This window comes from Emys orbicularis, chromosome 23 (assembly GCF_028017835.1).
Source record: "Emys orbicularis isolate rEmyOrb1 chromosome 23, rEmyOrb1.hap1, whole genome shotgun sequence".
Classification (NCBI taxonomy): Eukaryota; Metazoa; Chordata; order Testudines; family Emydidae; genus Emys; species Emys orbicularis.
Genome location: NC_088705.1, coordinates 7,161,232 through 7,177,650, shown reverse-complemented (window position 1 = coordinate 7,177,650; position 16,419 = coordinate 7,161,232). Strand labels below are relative to the sequence as shown.

At 52.1% G+C, this 16,419-nt stretch overlaps 1 protein-coding gene across 1 annotated transcript; it reads left to right on the top strand.

The window, feature by feature from the left end:
• The first annotated feature begins 2,779 nt into the window (after nucleotides 1-2,779).
• TXLNA (taxilin alpha) lies at nucleotides 2,780-13,557 on the top strand. The gene is made up of 11 exons (XM_065421705.1): nucleotides 2,780-2,849; nucleotides 4,396-4,646; nucleotides 5,621-5,959; nucleotides 7,588-7,679; nucleotides 8,751-8,921; nucleotides 9,790-9,984; nucleotides 10,619-10,738; nucleotides 11,091-11,165; nucleotides 11,786-11,878; nucleotides 12,475-12,570; nucleotides 13,125-13,557. Exons 2-11 carry the CDS (start codon nucleotides 4,430-4,432, stop codon nucleotides 13,440-13,442), a joined length of 1,716 nt encoding a protein of 571 aa, XP_065277777.1. The 5' UTR covers nucleotides 2,780-2,849; nucleotides 4,396-4,429; the 3' UTR covers nucleotides 13,443-13,557.
• The last annotated feature ends 2,862 nt before the right edge of the window (nucleotides 13,558-16,419 follow it).

The window sequence follows — 16,419 nt, the reverse complement described above, 5'->3', positions numbered from 1 at the left end:
CACTCTAACCACAGAGCAGGAGGAGGAAAAAGTACTAATCAAAGCAGTCTTCAAACTCTGCATTCTGTCCTTTCCACTCAGCTGGGACTGAGGTGCAGCTGAAGGTCTGAGCATTCCTAGCTGTAGGAGACCATTTGTAGTAAGACTAAGACCAAACTATAAAGGTAGTAAACACTACTTTAACCATCCTATATCCCATACTGTTGCAGGTGGCATGTAGGCAGTACTGTGGAAACGGAGAAAGGTCCCTGCCTCAACATGCTTACACTTTAAGTTACCCAACTAATTCATTCACAGGGGCAAGGTTTAATTAAACAGTACCAGGCATATATTGTAGATCATATTGGAGAAATTTTCATACAGGTTACCTGGTCCAGCAGTAATTGTTAAGTGCTGGAGTGGCAATTTTCTTCCAACCTTAGTACAGTAGAACCTCAGTTATGAACTGATCAGTCACAACACACCATTTGGAATCAGAAGTACACAATCAGGCAGCAGCAAAAAAAGCAAATACAGCACAAGTACTGTGTTGAATGTGAACTACACAATCTAAAGGGAAAGATTTTAAAAAGTTGACAAGGTAAGGAAACTTTATGCTTGTTTCATTTCTTCTGCGTAGTAAAGTTTCAAAGCTGTATTAAGTCAATGTTCAGTTGTAAACTTTTGAAAACCATAATGTTTTGTTCAGTTACAAACAATCTCCATTCCTGAGGGGTTCATAACTGAGGTTCTACTGTATGGCAAGACTGATGTCTTCTTTAGACAAAATGTGGCCCTCTAGTCTCTTGGTTACCTTTGCTGAGTAAGCAGTATGGTGCAGCCCAGACCTGTTCCTGGGCATCAAGTGTACACCTCAGCCTGCCATAGTTGCCGAACCAACATGTAAAGGGTAAGGAATGCAATTTCCACCTTAGCTAACATCAGTTCCATGTTTGTATGGAAGGGTGCAGCTGTTCCCTAAACAGCTTAACAGCCACTCATATAACTCAGGTTTCAGAGTAGCAGCCGTGTTAGTCTGTATCCGCAAAAAGAACAGGAGTACTTGTGGCACCTTTAGAGAGCTGTAGCCCACGAAAGCTTATGCTCTAATAAATTTGTTAGTCTCTAAGGTGTCACAAGTACTCCTGTTCTTTTTTCATATAACTCAAACTTCCTTTGTGTAGGAGCTAGGGCTACATGGCCTAGCCTATGTCTGTTTCCATTAGGTCATTTTTCTTGATTTTTATCAGGGGCACACATTTGCTCCAGACCAAGGCTACCCCTCTACCTGCAGTGTAGCTTAGGGCATTTGAAGCTGTGCTGGGGTGTAGGTAAACTCTTAACATTAAGGTGGCAAAGTAGCCTCTGCCTGTCCTTTAGGATTGCCACCTTTTAAATTGCACAAAACCAAACACCTTTGCCACAGCACCTGTCCCACCCCTTCTCTCTACCCCCACCCAGCCTCGCTTTCAGTGGGCTGAGATGTGGGAGGGAGTGCAGGCTCTGGGGTGGAGGCTTTGGAAGGGAGTTTGGGTGCAAGAGGGGGTTCTGACCTGGTACAGGAGGCTTGGGTGTGGGAGGAGGTTCAGGCTCCAGCTGGGCAGCACTTACCTCCGGTGCCTCCCAATCAGTGGTGCAGCAGGACTAAGGCAGGCTGCCTGCCTGCCCTAGGTCCCTGCCGCTCCAGGAAGTGGCCAGCATGTCTGGCCCCTAGGCAGAGACGCAGCCAGGCACTGCCCCTGCAGCTCCCATTGGCCAGGGTCCTGGCCAATGGGAGCTGCAGAGCCAGTGCTTGGGGCAGGGAGAGCGCACTGCAAGAAGCCTACCTTAGCCCCCCTGACTTTTAACAGCCTGGCCAGCAATGCTCATGGGAGCTGCCAGGGTCCCTTTTTGACCAGGTGTTCCAGTTGAAAACCAGATGCCTAGCACCCCTGTCCTCCACCCACCTCGGGACTAGACTGTAATGCTTGTCAAACACAATCAACAAAAAAGCTGCCTTTACCACTCCCTAAAGCAAGGGGGGGGGGGGGAGGAGAACTAAACCTGCTGCTGAAGTTATGCTTAAGAGACATTACAGGAGCCAGGCTTGTGCGTGAGGCCTCCCCTCGCCTCACAGATCCCCACCCCGCCCCATGGCTTGTGCCTCCCTGCCCCCTCTCCTCACAGCTTCCCCCACCCCATGGCTTGTGCCTCCCTGCCCCCTCTCCTCACAGCTCCCCCACCCCAGGGCTTGTCTCCCTTTCCCCTCTCCTCACAGCTCCCCCACTGCACCCCAGCAGTTGTATCTCCCTGCCCCCTCTCCTCACAGCGCGCTCCCCCACCCCACCGCTTGTGCCTCCCTGCCCCCTCTCCTCACAGCTCCCCCGGGCTAGTGCCTCCCTGCCCCCTCTCCTCATAGTTTTCTCCCCCGCCGCTTAGGGCACGAGGAGGGCGCTCCTCCTGCCTGCACTGCTCTCTCCCCCATGCCGTTCCTGTCGCGTTGCACGCCGGGAGATGTATTATCGCCCCCTGGCGCGAGGCACGCCGGGAGATGTAGTCGCACCGGCTGCCCGCCTCGAATGCCGCCGCTTAGCTGTATTTCCCGGCAGGCCCCGCGCCGCCCGCTCGCGGATTGGCTGGCGGGCCCGGCGGGTGGCGACGCATGCGCTCTCTGTACCCGCTCAGAGGCCCGGGCTGGAGGCTGCAACCGCTTGACCCGTCGCAGAGCTCCGCCGCGGGGAAGAAGGGCCGCCGAGCGCCGAGGAGGAGCTGGGGGCAGTGGGGACCCGTATGTAGGGGGCTCTCCAATCTACCGGAGTGCGGCCGGCGGCCGCTACTGATTGGCTGAGGGTAGGGAGCCACGTCAAGCTACTCGGCGGTGACGTCACGTGGTACGTCGGTGATGTCATTGCAGGGTAGGGGTGACATCCCTGCCTGCAACCTTCGGGGCAGAGGGAGCCCGTGCGGGGGGGGGGAGGGGTCTGTGAGGGCCAGGGCGTGGGGGGGGGGCATGTGTGTGTGAATGGGGCAGGGCTGGGTGCTGTGGGCGTTGCGGGCCAGGCGAGGGCAGTGCGGGGAATCACGGGGTATCTAGGGCAGCTTGGGGGGGGGGGGGCATAGTGCATAGCGCAGTGGGGGCTGGCACAGGGCACTTGCAGGGGATGCTGAGACAGTGGAGCCTGTGGGCTCTGTAGAGTTGGGTGTGGCACCACAGGGCACACTGGGTAGGGTAGTGGTGTGTGCAGAGCGTGGGATGCCACAGCGAGAGGGAGCGTTTGTGACAAAGGGGCTGTGGGAAATCAGTGCTGCTAGGCCTGCATGTGAGAGATGGGTCCATCTTGGTGCCTGTGCATGAACAGGTGCCGTGCTTGCCTGGCCCCCGTTACTTCTTAACTTCCTCCCCTGGCTTCACGTGGCTGGTTGTGCCCTGTGTTGCCCTCTGAGAAGAGGCCTAGATTAACCGTGTGTAGCTCTGCCCGAATTTGGGACAACGTTTTTCTCTTGTCATATGTGGGATCCAGATTGTTCTGGGACAGATAAGCTGCCTGTGTTTCATAATTATAAGTGTCTCTGAAATGGGAGACTGCAGGGTTGCTGCAGCAATTGCTTTTCCTGTCATCTGAGTGGTGAATGAGAGATTGAGGGTGAGAGAGAGAGAGAGAGTGTATCCCTGGAGGGGCATGAACATAGAAAGAAGGTGGAATTTGGCCTGCGTCTGTCAGTTGTGTTTCATGGAGCTGTTGATAAATCTCTTTGACCACCAGCTCTTCTTGGAAATTGCATGCTTTCCCTCCAGCCAAATGCGCCTGTTGTTTTAATAGACGCTGGCCCCTCTTCTGTCTTGAGGATCCTGATTCAAGATTTTGGCCTCTGTGCTTAGTAAAGGCAATGCATTCAATACTAGAGAGAGAGGTTCTCATGTCAGCCTGCATGGGCCCCTCTAGGCTAATGCTGTGATCCATGGAACCCATTTCCTGGTGGCTTGTGGAATGAAATGTTCTGAGAGCAAAGCATGAAATGAGGGGTGGGGACCTGGGTCTGTCAGAAGGCTGCGGTCTGCAGAATACAGAAGTGAGAGAACCATTTACTCCAGGGGTTTGGAGGAACAGTTTACTCAGCTGGAGGAACAGTTACCCTGACATGAACCCTTTATGGCAAGGGGGATAGCTTGGAGATATGGGAGGAAGGATGTGTGCGCTTTCCAATAGCAGAATGGGGTTAACAAAGCTGCTGTTGAGTAAGAGGCCGTGTATGAGTCTTACAGCTAGCAGTGGATGGGGAGGGTCAGTGAAGAACCTTGCTCTCCCAGTTCTGAATGTTTCGATCCCTGTTGATTTCACCTAGCAGTCAGTCTGTTGCAGGGTGGTGATTTCTGCTAAAATCCCATGAATCCTCATTTCTTAAAACTAAACTCAGGTGACATTTCTCTTTCACCAGGGTTTATTGAGACTGAGTGGGGAGAAAAGCCTTGATGAAGAACCAAGGTGGGGAGAACAAAGCTGCTCTGCTGCCTGCTAGTCCTCCCAAAATGAACAGCAATCTGGTGCTAGAGGAAGGAGACTTAGCCGAGGCTGCAGCACCCCCTGAAGCTGGGGACTCCCCAAGCCAGTCCAGGACATGCAACTCTGAGCCTTCTGCTGCTGGCAATGCTGAGAGCCTGACCAGTGAGGAGCAGGATAAGAATGAGGGTGTGTTTCTGTTTTGAACTGAGTGGCCAAGTCTGGCTGTGGCTTTCTCTCTGGGGTGGCTGTTGTAACAAATTTCCATTCACTCACATGCGGGAGGCCTGTGGCTTTAGAAGCAGAGTCCTGGGTTTCATATCAGGTGTGTGTAATATCTGTATATGTGCAGTCCCAAAGTAGTAACCGTGTGTATGGGATGGTGGATACAAAGGGGTGAAGATGCATCCACCACTAGTTCTGAGCTGGCTGTATTGAATTATTTACTGTTCATCCATTGCTCTGACCTCTAGGACCTTAGAGTCAAAAAATCAAACAGACCTGCTTTATTGGGCATTATTATTAGCCGCCCCCTCACCACCACCACCCCCGAGCCTATACATTTGCTCTGCTATTGGTGCTATAGATATAACAAAAATAACGCTCCAGCTTGGGAAGCCCTCTAATTAAGTAAGTAGTTGGTTGAAATGAACCCTGCCATCCACACTGATGACCAGTAAATTTGGGGTCTGGTGAATGCCCAATGGCTGGGATGACTTCACCAACTGCTGGAGGACCTTACTGACCTCTGCTGTCAGGGTGGTGCATAAGGAGAAAGTCTGTCTCTGAGCTAAGATAGGTTCTAAACCATATACTTCACTCCAGGAGCGGATCTTAGCAGGCTGTTCTTATGAAGGAAAATGCACGTTGAGCCTGCTCCCAATAAATGTAGTGGGAGTTTTCCCACTGACAGATGTTGGGAGCCTGGTCATGCTCCCTAGATCGGAAGGGAACTCAGCCAGAAGTGCAGCTCCGTTGTCAGAGCAGCTAGAGATGCAGTACCCCAGGAGAGTGCATGTTGTTGAAAGTTTGCTGGCCCTGGTAGGAAGCCTTTTCACTGCTCTCTGGTTATTACACAGGGCTACCGCAGAGAGGAGCTAGCAGAATAGAAATTGTTAGAGAAAGTGTCATGCTTTTGTCCTCGCCTCTCCTGTCTCCCACAGCTTCTCGTGTGGAGGAGGAGACAAAATCCTCCCAGCCTGCCATGTGTGATGTCTCTGAAGAGCTGAGCAGGCAGCTGGAGGACATCTTGAACACATACTGTGTGGATGCCAGCCAGGAAGGTCCAGGAGATGATGGTGGGCAGAGTGAGCCCGCGGAGCCAGACGAAGCAGACAAGTGCCGGAGCGAATCCCCCAGGAACGGCGAGCAGGAGCCAGGCTGCCCTGAGATGAATGGAGAGAAGGAGGGCTCCAAGGGGACCGAGGAGTTCCGAGCCAATGACGAGTGTGGGGACCGTGATCAGAAACGGGCCCAGGAGAAGAAGAAAGCCAAGGGTCTCGGTAGGGGTTCCCAGCCTTGGTCTGTGGCCAGCCTGGGGTGGGGAACTTTCCTCCTGGGGCCTTCCATTGTCATAGTGATTTAACTGCCCTATGCTAAAGCCAGTGAAATAAGCATCCTAACCATGCACTGCACAGCGATGCTGAAAAATCATATGGCTCCGTGTGCCATAGGGATGTGAAGAAATATGCCCTGTGCTGCTCAGGCCCAGACCAACCCTGAGCACTGACGGAGTGTCTGAATGCCGGGTGCACACAGTTTTGGGCAGGGCATGTACAGCTTCGCGCTTCGGGCCAGGCTGAGTGCACGGCTTCTGAGAACTGTCTTCCCCCCCCCACACACACGCTCAGTAAAAGAGAAGGATGCAGGTGAGATCCTACAGAGACCATCAGTCATTCCTGCATTTGGATGAGACCGTAAATTGCCCTGTTTGATCTGCATAAGCTGGCAACAGAGGATTTCCAAATAGGGTAAGCGTGCAAAACGAGTGTGCAATTGCCCGTCTAATTTGCATCTACGTTTATTGTAATTGCTTTAAAAATTAGGCATGAAGTTGCACACACAACTATGCACTAAACTTCTTTCCTCCGCTGCATTTACCGGAGGTTGGGATGGTTTAGCAGTTAAACCTGGACGTGTGAGTCCAAGACTCCCAAGTTCTATTTCCTGCTGAGCCACATGCTGTCTGTGCGGCCTAGGTCAAGTTGCTTATCCAGCCATCTGTCTTAGTATTGATATGACCCCCCCCACTACTGTAATATCTGAGCATCTCATTGATTTAATGTACTTATTCTCCTGGCACCCGTGTGCAGATGGGGAACTAAGACTGAGGCTCAGATCTTCAAAGGTATTTAGCTATAGAGCCCTGCAGCCTGACCCGAACCCCATGGGATTTGACTACAGGTGTTGAGTCCGGGTCAGGTAGGAAAACAACCAGACCGGCTCTGGTCGGCGCTCCTCCTGCCCGGGGGTCAGCACTCGGGTGGCTGCATGTCCTGCTCGTACTGAGCACCACCACCTCGCTGCACCGTGTGTGCTGCAGACTGGTTGTGCTGAGGAGTCACAGTGCATGCAGGCACTTGCAGCTGCCCCCACACTGGCCCCATGGACCTGAGGAGCAGATCCAACCCCCCAGCAGGAGATGGCAGTTGTGCTGATGCAGGTTCGGGGGTGGGGAACTGTTGGGGTCAGGTCAGGAAACAACTTGACCTTCTTGAGCTTACGTCAGGTGGGCTTGGGTCTGGGTCAGGCTTAAAAATTAGGCCTGGGAAGATGTCTATTTAGGCACCTACCTCTCACTGAAATCAATGAGGTGTCTAAATACCTTTGAGGACCTGGACCTAAGTAACTTTCCCGAGGTCTCACAAGAAGTCAGTGGCAGAGCAGGGAATTGAACCTAGGTCTCTGGAGTCCATCCTCCCAAGGAAACCACCCCAAACTAAATTACACTGGTGGCTCAAATTCATGTGGAGAATCTAGGAAGTGCATCCGGGATCCTAGCTGTGGTTTTATGTGTATTTGGTGCAGGGAATGTAGCAGCTTCTGGTTTCCACTTGGGTGCTTCCCCTTTGTCTTGTGACCCAGAGCTCCGTGTGAAAGAGCTGTTTCTGCTTTATGTCTTGCATTTCAGGCAAGGAGATCACTTTGCTGATGCAGACGCTGAACACGCTGAGCACCCCAGAGGAGAAGCTGGCAGCACTGTGCAAGAAATACGCTGAGCTGGTCAGTTCCTAGCACTACGCTTCAGGCTCTAGGGCAGGAGACGTCTCTCGCTGCCGAGGGAACAAGATTGTTTGGCGACACAGGGGACAGACATGGCCCTAGGTTGAGGGGGACAGCCCACGCATACGCTGCAGTTATTAAACCTGGGTTATTAAACCTAGCTGCATTTTTGAACCCAGGTGTCCAGAGAGTTTTTAAATCCAGATTGGATATTCTTCTAAAAAATCTGCTCTAGAAATTATTTGGGGGAAGTTTTATGGCCTGTGCCATACAGGAGATCAGACTAGATGATCACAATGGTCCCTTCTGTGCATCTAGAGCAGGGGATAATGATACCGACCCATCTCTCATGGAGTTTGTGAGGGTTGATTAATACTTAGCATGTCTACAGCACCTTCCATGCAAGAAGCCTCACAGTCCCTTACAAGGTGGGTAGCCTCATCACCATTTTACAGGTGTGAAAACTGAGGCACAAAGAGGGGAAATCACTGCCCCAGTATCACTGACACAGCCACAGATGGGATCCAGGAGTCCAGACTCCCAATTTCCCCTGCACCAACCACTAGACATCACTCCCTCTCCACAATATAAGAGCTATTTTAATACTGGAAAGAAGCACGTGGATATGGATTAGCTGTACAGGGAACGGCCTGACTCAGAGCCGTCCTCACAGAAATAAGTTCCATTGGAATCCAGAGTAGCGAATGGTGCCCAAAGAGGTTCCTGTAGAGTGATGAGTCCAGGGATAGAGGCTGAGGCCCACGCCATTGAGATAACACTGCATGCCACACCCCACCCGCATCTAAGCCAAGGACAGTATTTAATGCTAGAGCCAGCCCCTGGCTGCAGGAAAGGTGCTGTGCCCAGCGAGAGCTCTTGCTGGAATGGGGGGCTGTATAAGCCATGGCTTTCTCCAGGCCTCATTACTGCAGTGACTGTTTGCACTGTGATGCTCTTGTTATTCTCTTGGGGGCTAGAACATTCTCCCCCTGAACCCAGAACCCTCTCCCTGGGGTGTAGCTGGAGTCTGCTTTGCTGCATCTTTCCCTCTCTGCTTCTCCCTCCCTCCAGCTGGAAGAGCACAGGAACTCCCAGAAGCAGATGAAGATCCTGCAGAAGAAGCAGACTCAGCTGGTGCAGGAGAAGGACCATCTGAGGAGTGAACATAGCAAGGCCATCCTGGCCCGCAGCAAGCTGGAGAGCTTGTGCCGTGAGCTCCAGAGACACAACCGCACCCTCAAGGCAAGAGCCTCCTCGCTTCCCACCTTGGGGGCTCTGAACCTGAGAGAGAGGCACCAACGGAACAGGACTCTGCTTTCTCTCTCTTCCCCAGATCAGTGGTTGCCAACCTGTTAGGGCAACTGTACTCATTTACCAGAGTAAGGGCTTGGCCGTACCAGCCATTGCCTACTGCCTGCCATTTGTTAGTGTGCTGACCTTGCACTGCTTCTTAGCTTGCACAGACAGTGAGAGACAGGGGATTTGGCATGTCTAGTGAGACGGACAGACAGTTTAGAGCAACTGGTGCGTTGCGATGGGCTAGAGCATCCCAGATGAAGGAGGTGTGCAGTGGCAGTGCCCTGGCATCCAGCACAGAGGCTCTTTGGTAAGGTGGGAAGCTGGGAGCCTGGAGTACCAGTTGCACTCTTGAGTTTTCATAGCTGGGAACCCCTGGGTAGAAAGCAGTGTCTGGCGTTCAGCCTTACCCCACATGGGAGGCCAGTCTGGTCTATGTGAGACTGTCTGAGGCCAGCCCACTTTCTGCATAGCCCTGTGTTAGATTTCACTCCACGATACTGCCCGTCGCTAAACCTACCCAGTGCAGGACAGCTGAAATGGGCAGATCTGACTTGTCCATTGTCTGCCTTTTGTCTCAGGTGGATGGATAGTTGGAGACAGGGGGGAAAAGGGCACCAAGGTGGGATGGGAGGATGCAGGGCAGGGGCCACGCAAACCTCTTTCCTCTTTGGCCTAAACGATAGAACCTGTGCCCTGAAGGGCAGGGTGATCTGGGTAAGTTGTCTGTGGGTCAACTGGTCCAGATGTTCCCTGTGCATTACACGGGGGGATTGACCTGGGTCCCTCCATTCCTTTTCCTCTTCTCCCATAGGAGGAAGGCGTCCAGCGCGCACGGGAGGAGGAGGAGAAGCGGAAGGAAGTGACGTCCCATTTCCAGGTGACGCTGAATGACATCCAGCTGCAGATGGAGCAGCACAACGAGCGGAACTCCAAGCTGCGCCAGGAGAACATGGAGCTGGCAGAGAGGCTGAAAAAACTCATTGAGCAGTACGAGCTGCGGGAGGAGGTGGGGCACCCATCGGAGGAGAAAAACGGGGGCCTAGCAGGGATAGGGTGGGGGGGTCTGCAGAGCAGATGGAATCCTGGGGCAGCTGGGAGGGGGATGTTTCCTCCACTTCCCTCCCACCCACCCACCCACCCACACACACACACACACACACACACACATACGACATGGATTCCTGGAGACTGGGATGATATTCATTTGTCATGATAGCACTGCAGTGCTGTTGGCTGCACAGAGCTAGTCACCCCAGACCTGCCTGATACTCCTTATCACCATATTACAAATGGGAAACTGAGGCATACAGCGGTGAAGTGACTTGCCCCACGCAGCGAGCCAGTGGCAGAGAGAGGATTAGAACCGAGGAGCCTTGTGCTCTAAGCACCAGACTGCTGCCTCCCCCATGCAGTCACATGAGTTATTGGAACCGAAAACATTGAGGTCCCTCCTTCGCTAACCCAGATACTATGAACTAGTGGGCATGCCCCACATAGAACGCACAGGGCCACTGGGCGGCCTGTGGAAGTGTCCTCCAGGGTCATATGCCCTTCTGCTCCTGCAGGATCACTAACGCACCATGTGGGGAGCAGAGCGTAGGTGACCATGTTAGTAACAGCCCCTGTATTTCCCTTGGCAGCATATCGATAAGGTGTTCAAACACAAGGACTTGCAGCAGCAGCTGGTGGATGCCAAGCTCCAGCAGGCCCAGGAGATGCTGAAGGAGGCAGAGGAGAGACACCAGCGGGAGAAGGACTTCGTAAGTCTCCAGCTTTGGCAACTATCTTAGCAAATCCTGTTGAACCTTTTAGCTCTCGCCTCCCTGCTAATGCTTTCCTAAGAGCAGCTGGCCCGTTGGGAGGTAAGGAATTGCCCAGCCAGATGAGGCTGTCCCAGTCCAGTAGCCTCTGCAGTGGCCGTCCCCAGCAATAGAAGCCTTGGTCTGTTCTTCAGCACTGGCTGTGCTTTGCTACTGGATCAGTGCCAAGCCCCTGCCTTGCAGGTGTGTCTGATTCTGACCCAGCTGGCCCTTCCCGAGCTAGGATGGACTCAAGCTCTTCCCTGGAGTCCAGTTAGCTAACTGCATTCCCATCTCCCTCGTTCTCCTCTAGCTGCTGAAAGAGGCCGTGGAGTCTCAGAGAATGTGTGAGCTGATGAAGCAGCAGGAGACCCATCTCAAGCAGCAGGTGAGGTAGCATGGCCCAGGCTGTCTGGCTCTTATGGTTCCCTTCATCCTGCAAAGAGGTGGAAGGAAACCCGGTTCCCTTGGGGGAGGGGGCGGTCTGCACTGGTGTGATGGCACCTGGATTTCAAAGCTTGGAAGGTCTCCATCAGCACAGGAGGTACAATGCAGAGCGGGACCTCCCTATGCCCTTTAACCTCTCTGCTTCCTTGGAGGAAGGAAGAGGTCCCGGTTGTACCAGCATCTTTCTCCGTGCTGGGGTAGGTTGTCCTTTCACACGGGACAGAAGGCCTGATCCCGCAAGGTGCTGAAGTCAGTGGAAGTTGAGGGCACGCACCACCTTGCAGGATTGGGCCTAAGCAAGATGGGAGGATTGTTCCCCTCTGTCTAGTCCAGGACTCTGAGCATAGCAGCTTGGTGCTGCGAGGTACACCATAGAGCCCTGAGCTCTACTGAACCACAAGGGCTTGAATCCTAAGAGTTAGCTCAGTTCTTCACAGAAATCCAGCCTCTCCCATGCTGGACACTGGACTGGGGAGGACTGGGGAAGGGAAGCTGAAACGAGATGCCCGCTGTGCAGTGTCAAGGTACTTGGCGCTGAGCTGTAATTCCCTCTCTCCCTAGCTGGCCCTCTACACAGAGAAGTTTGAGGAGTTTCAGAACACGCTTTCCAAAAGCAGTGAGGTGTTCACTACATTCAAACAGGAGATGGAAAAGGTACTGTGGCTGTCACCCCTATTGGCCAGAGAGCTGGCATGGGCCTCTCTGATGTGTTAGAGCCACTGTCTGCCACCATCCCCACTGGGTTTCCAAGCTGGTAAAGCGGCAACTCCTTGATCACGTGGAGGCCAGCTTTCACCATCCTCAGAAATCCTCGAGGAGCCATGTACTCCTGGGAGGTAAACCAGCTAGATACAGCAATCATTAGCAGAAGGAGCTTTCCTGTGGAACAGAATGGATGGAGTTGATCTGGGATTGGGTGGGAGAGGTTGGTCTAGGGTTAGTGGTGATAGGCAGAGCCTGCACCTGAGCCATCTCAAAGGTATGAGGAATTTGGAGCTGGGCGTGGGAGTGGCTTAGTCCCATCTCTTATTTGGGTTTGTGGGGGCCTGGTCAATATTCCCTCTCAGTGAAACTGACTCCAGTGGGTGAGATGAGGCAAGGCGGAAGGGCTGCTGCACTTTCCTGGGCCGGCTGGCATCTGACCCCTTGCTCTGGGAATGTCCATGCCCCCTCAAGGGTGCTGTAGAAACTGGCCAATCGCGACGCTCTGTATCACTGTTTCTCTTCCTTTTATTACTGTATTTCTGTAGATGACAAAAAAGATCAAGAAGCTGGAGAAAGAGACCACTGTGTATCGGTCTCGCTGGGAAAGCAGCAACAAGGCTCTGCTGGAGATGGCCGAGGAGGTAAGCCCCGTCCTTGGTACCACGCTGCGGCACCTAGTCAGGCATGTGGTTCAGCTCTGCATTTTATTGGGTACACTGAGACTGGCAAATAGCCCATAGCGAATGCATCAGAGAGCGACCTAGTGGTTAGAACAGGGAGTCAGTACCAGGAGTCTGATTCCTGGCTTTGTCACTGACTCATTGTGTGATCTTGGGCAAGTCCCTTCCCCTCAGTGTACAGAGGGGCAAATTAAGGCAAAGGGGATAACGAGACTCACCAAACTCGTGGTGAGGAAGCAAGGGTTAATGATGATGCTTGAAAGGAAGGTGCTACCGAGATGGACAGTCACTCCCTGTACCCCCGGGGAACAGGTAGGTTGAAAAGGATGGTGACAGTATATGAGTGTTGGGTCCTTCACTAACTGCTGATATGTTTGCCTGTGAACTTAGCCTGTTTCTTCCAGGAGTTTCCCTTTGCCTCTCTTCCCCCGCCTCAGACCCTAGGTTGCTGTATTAGCTGTAAGACTCTCAATTCCTCACCTTTGCTGCTTAGGGACCGTTGACTCTTTTTGCAGAAAACCCTTCGGGACAAGGAGCTGGAAGGGCTTCAGGTGAAAATCCAGCGCCTGGAGAAGCTGTGCCGAGCCCTGCAGACCGAGCGCAATGACCTAAACAAGAAGGTGCAGGACCTGTGTGCCCATACGCCCCAGGCCGAAGCAGACACGCTGGAAGCCCTAAAGGACCCATCTCGAGACAGCTTTGGTGAGCCAGCACTAGGGGGCGCTGTAGCACAGCAGTGTCCCAGGGAGGATTGTCTTCGCTCAGCAAAGCCGATGCACTGCACAGAACCTGCGGAGAACCCCGGAGAACTGAGCATAGGAGCTTTGGGTTAGGCTGGGACTGAGGAATGCTCTCGCTGTGCTGACTAAGCCCTTGGATCAGCAGGTGGAGATAGGGGAAGGGATGGTAACATATGATTGGTTCCACAGACTGATCTAATGTCCTTTCCTTAGTCCCGGGACTGGGGGCTTTGAGATTTTCCAGTTTAGGCTTTTGGAGATTTTTTTTTTTTTAATATATACATATATAAAACGATGTGCAGGGCAACATACACTTTTATATATGAATATATATAAACTAGATTGACCCACTTCCCTGCGTGTGCGTGGATATCTAATACACGGATTTTCAACTGATTGGCCCTTTTGCTAAAAGACCTTGTTAGTGGTGGGCTGTGATGCCCTTTTAAAAGCTAGTGCAGCCCAGGGGGCCAGATGGGTGAACCGTCTCCAGTCCCTCCCGCCAGCTCATAGCATCCAAACAACTGGAAATGTCACGAGTGCGGTCTGCAGCCGTTCTGCTTTCAACGTGACTTTAAATCAGAGAGTGGAAATGGGGAGAATTTGAAGCATTTCTCAGCCTTGGATTCTCCTTTTTCTCCTTCCTGGTTTAAATCTGACCTGGCTGTAGGCAGGCTGCTGGGGTGTGCTGGCTTATTTTTTCCTGGTTAGCACTTTCTCTTTCCCTTAGAAGAAGGAGGGAAGAGGCTGTTTTTCTTTGTCATACAGTCCATGTATTGTATGGGAGCAAAAGGAAATGGAGAAACAGTGGGGGTCTTGGACACATCAGAAAGCCCCCTAGTGGCCGTCCCTCTGGGCCTTTGATATTTCCAGAACCTGCTGATGTCTCAATAGCCTTATAATTCACAGTTGCCTCTATGCTATACGCACACATGCACAAGTGTATTAAAGAGTTAATCCAAAGGTCTACTTCCTACTTGTTTTGCACATGAATACCGTGAGGGGGTGAGGAGGTCCTCCAGGTTATTGTCTAGATTCCTTTCCCTGTGGAAGGGCCTCTGTGCTGCCCCACGGTAGGTGTTTACAAAGCAGTGGTTCCATAAAGACAAAACCTCAGCTTTCTCCTTGGCTGAATAGTTGGGCCCATGAGCAATGTGCTCTGGGCTGAGCCCCTGAGAAGGGAGCTATGTCCACATGGATATTCTACTGGCTGGGACGTGCTGCTGCTCCAGTGCTCAGGCAGGCTCCTTTTGACTTTGTCGTAACAGCACCTCATTCACAAGTACCCTTCCCCAGTAACATACCCATCGGACCGTCTTCCTGGCTGTCAGACTGACAGCTGCTCTGCAGGGAAAAATTGCTGAGAGAAATGGACGCATGCAATCTCTCCCTTCAGCAGAGTGTGAGAGAAGCACACGATTTGTCCATCCAGTCAGGCCCATGAGATGGGGAATCTACTGCTTTAACAGGTCCTTATGGGGGCAAAATCTCACTGACTTCAGTTTGGGAGTCTTGCCTGAGCAAGGACTTCTGGGTTTGGCCCGCAGATAACCATTTCTCTAAACTCCTCCATTCATGTAAATCTCCCCATTTTGGGGGGCAGTCCTCTGGTAGTTTTGAAGCAGGCCTCACTAAAACTTTATTTCACGATATACTTTATTTTCAGTACCATCCTCCTTTGCTTAAAACCCAAACATGATCTGCTCCAGTAAATTTCAGTCACTCTCTGCTCTGTTATCTTGCTTGGACTGGACCCGTTTGGTGGGGAACTTTAATTTTTCTTCCCACTGTTTCTCTTCTGGCAACACTGCTTAGCAGCTTCTCTCTGGGCAGCTACACAGGGCCTTGTCAACCATCCACAGTGCTGTTTTGGGGATCGGCCAGCAGAAGGTGCTACTGTACACTCGTCCTGTCTCCACTTGAGTTCAAACCGTATTGACAGTATGACTTTTCCGGTTAATGCAGTATGTCTGTAGTGGAGACAGGACCTAACAAGCTGGAATCTTTCTGGTCTTCACAGAGCAGGAGGTCTTAGCCTGCTGATTAGCCTGGGTCTCTCCTTAAGTCAGTGAAACGTACTCCATGGAGCTTGGCTTTGGTTTTGTCTTCTGGCCCCCTTGCTTGAAGTATCACTACTGTCAGCTCAGGGAAGTCTCTCTCTGCCTGTCAATGCAAACTGGGACTTACTGAGCAAGAGAATGTATTTATGACCTGACGGGACCACGCCTCATTTTTGGAAGGTTAGTTAAGGTGAAGGGCTGCAGCCTGTATCCGGACTTTCCTCAGCTCCTGCTGTTTAGAAATCCACACTCTTTTTGCGATGGTACAGATAACCTGTGTCTGGGATCTGTTGTATGTATCTTCATATCCAATAGAAATGCACATAAACTACTTGCTGGTGTGTTTGTACTTCTTTCCCCCTACACGGTGAGCCAAGTTTTCTGTATCTTTCTAGAGAGAATGATGTTCTTTTCCTGTATCCTAATTACAGGCTGCATCCACCATGGAGTGTGCATAAAATATTTGCAAGTAACCAGGGAGAGCAGGAAATGCTGGGCATGGGGTGGGTCAGTGCATCACTACATCCATATTGCTGCTTGTGGGGCTGCACCAGAACAGGGCCCTCCTTTGTGTGTTAGGAGGAAGCATTGATGAGCTGGCAGCCAGTTCAGCATTTTAGCAAGAGCTGGGGGCAAGGTGCAGTACATTGTACCCTTTCCACACAAGAATGCTGATGCTGTGTCTACACTACAGACTTCTCCTGCCAGCAGAGTTTTGTCGGTCTGGGGTGTGAAGAGCAATGATCACTGACCGACTGAGCTGTGCCAACCACAGCCACTAGTGTAGATACAGCTATCCCACCAAAACAGAACTTTAGCTTATCTTGCTCAGGGCGGCTGGAATAAGCCATATCAGCAGAAGTGCAGTTTTGCTGGTTTTAAGCTGCATCCACGCTAGGAGTATTTTGCCTATCTAGTGTAGACATGGCCTGAGCCTGCCGGCCTCAAACAGCATTCAGGGAATCGGCTGTTTTACCTCAGGCCTGGCCCTTTGTTTATCGCTTGCCAAA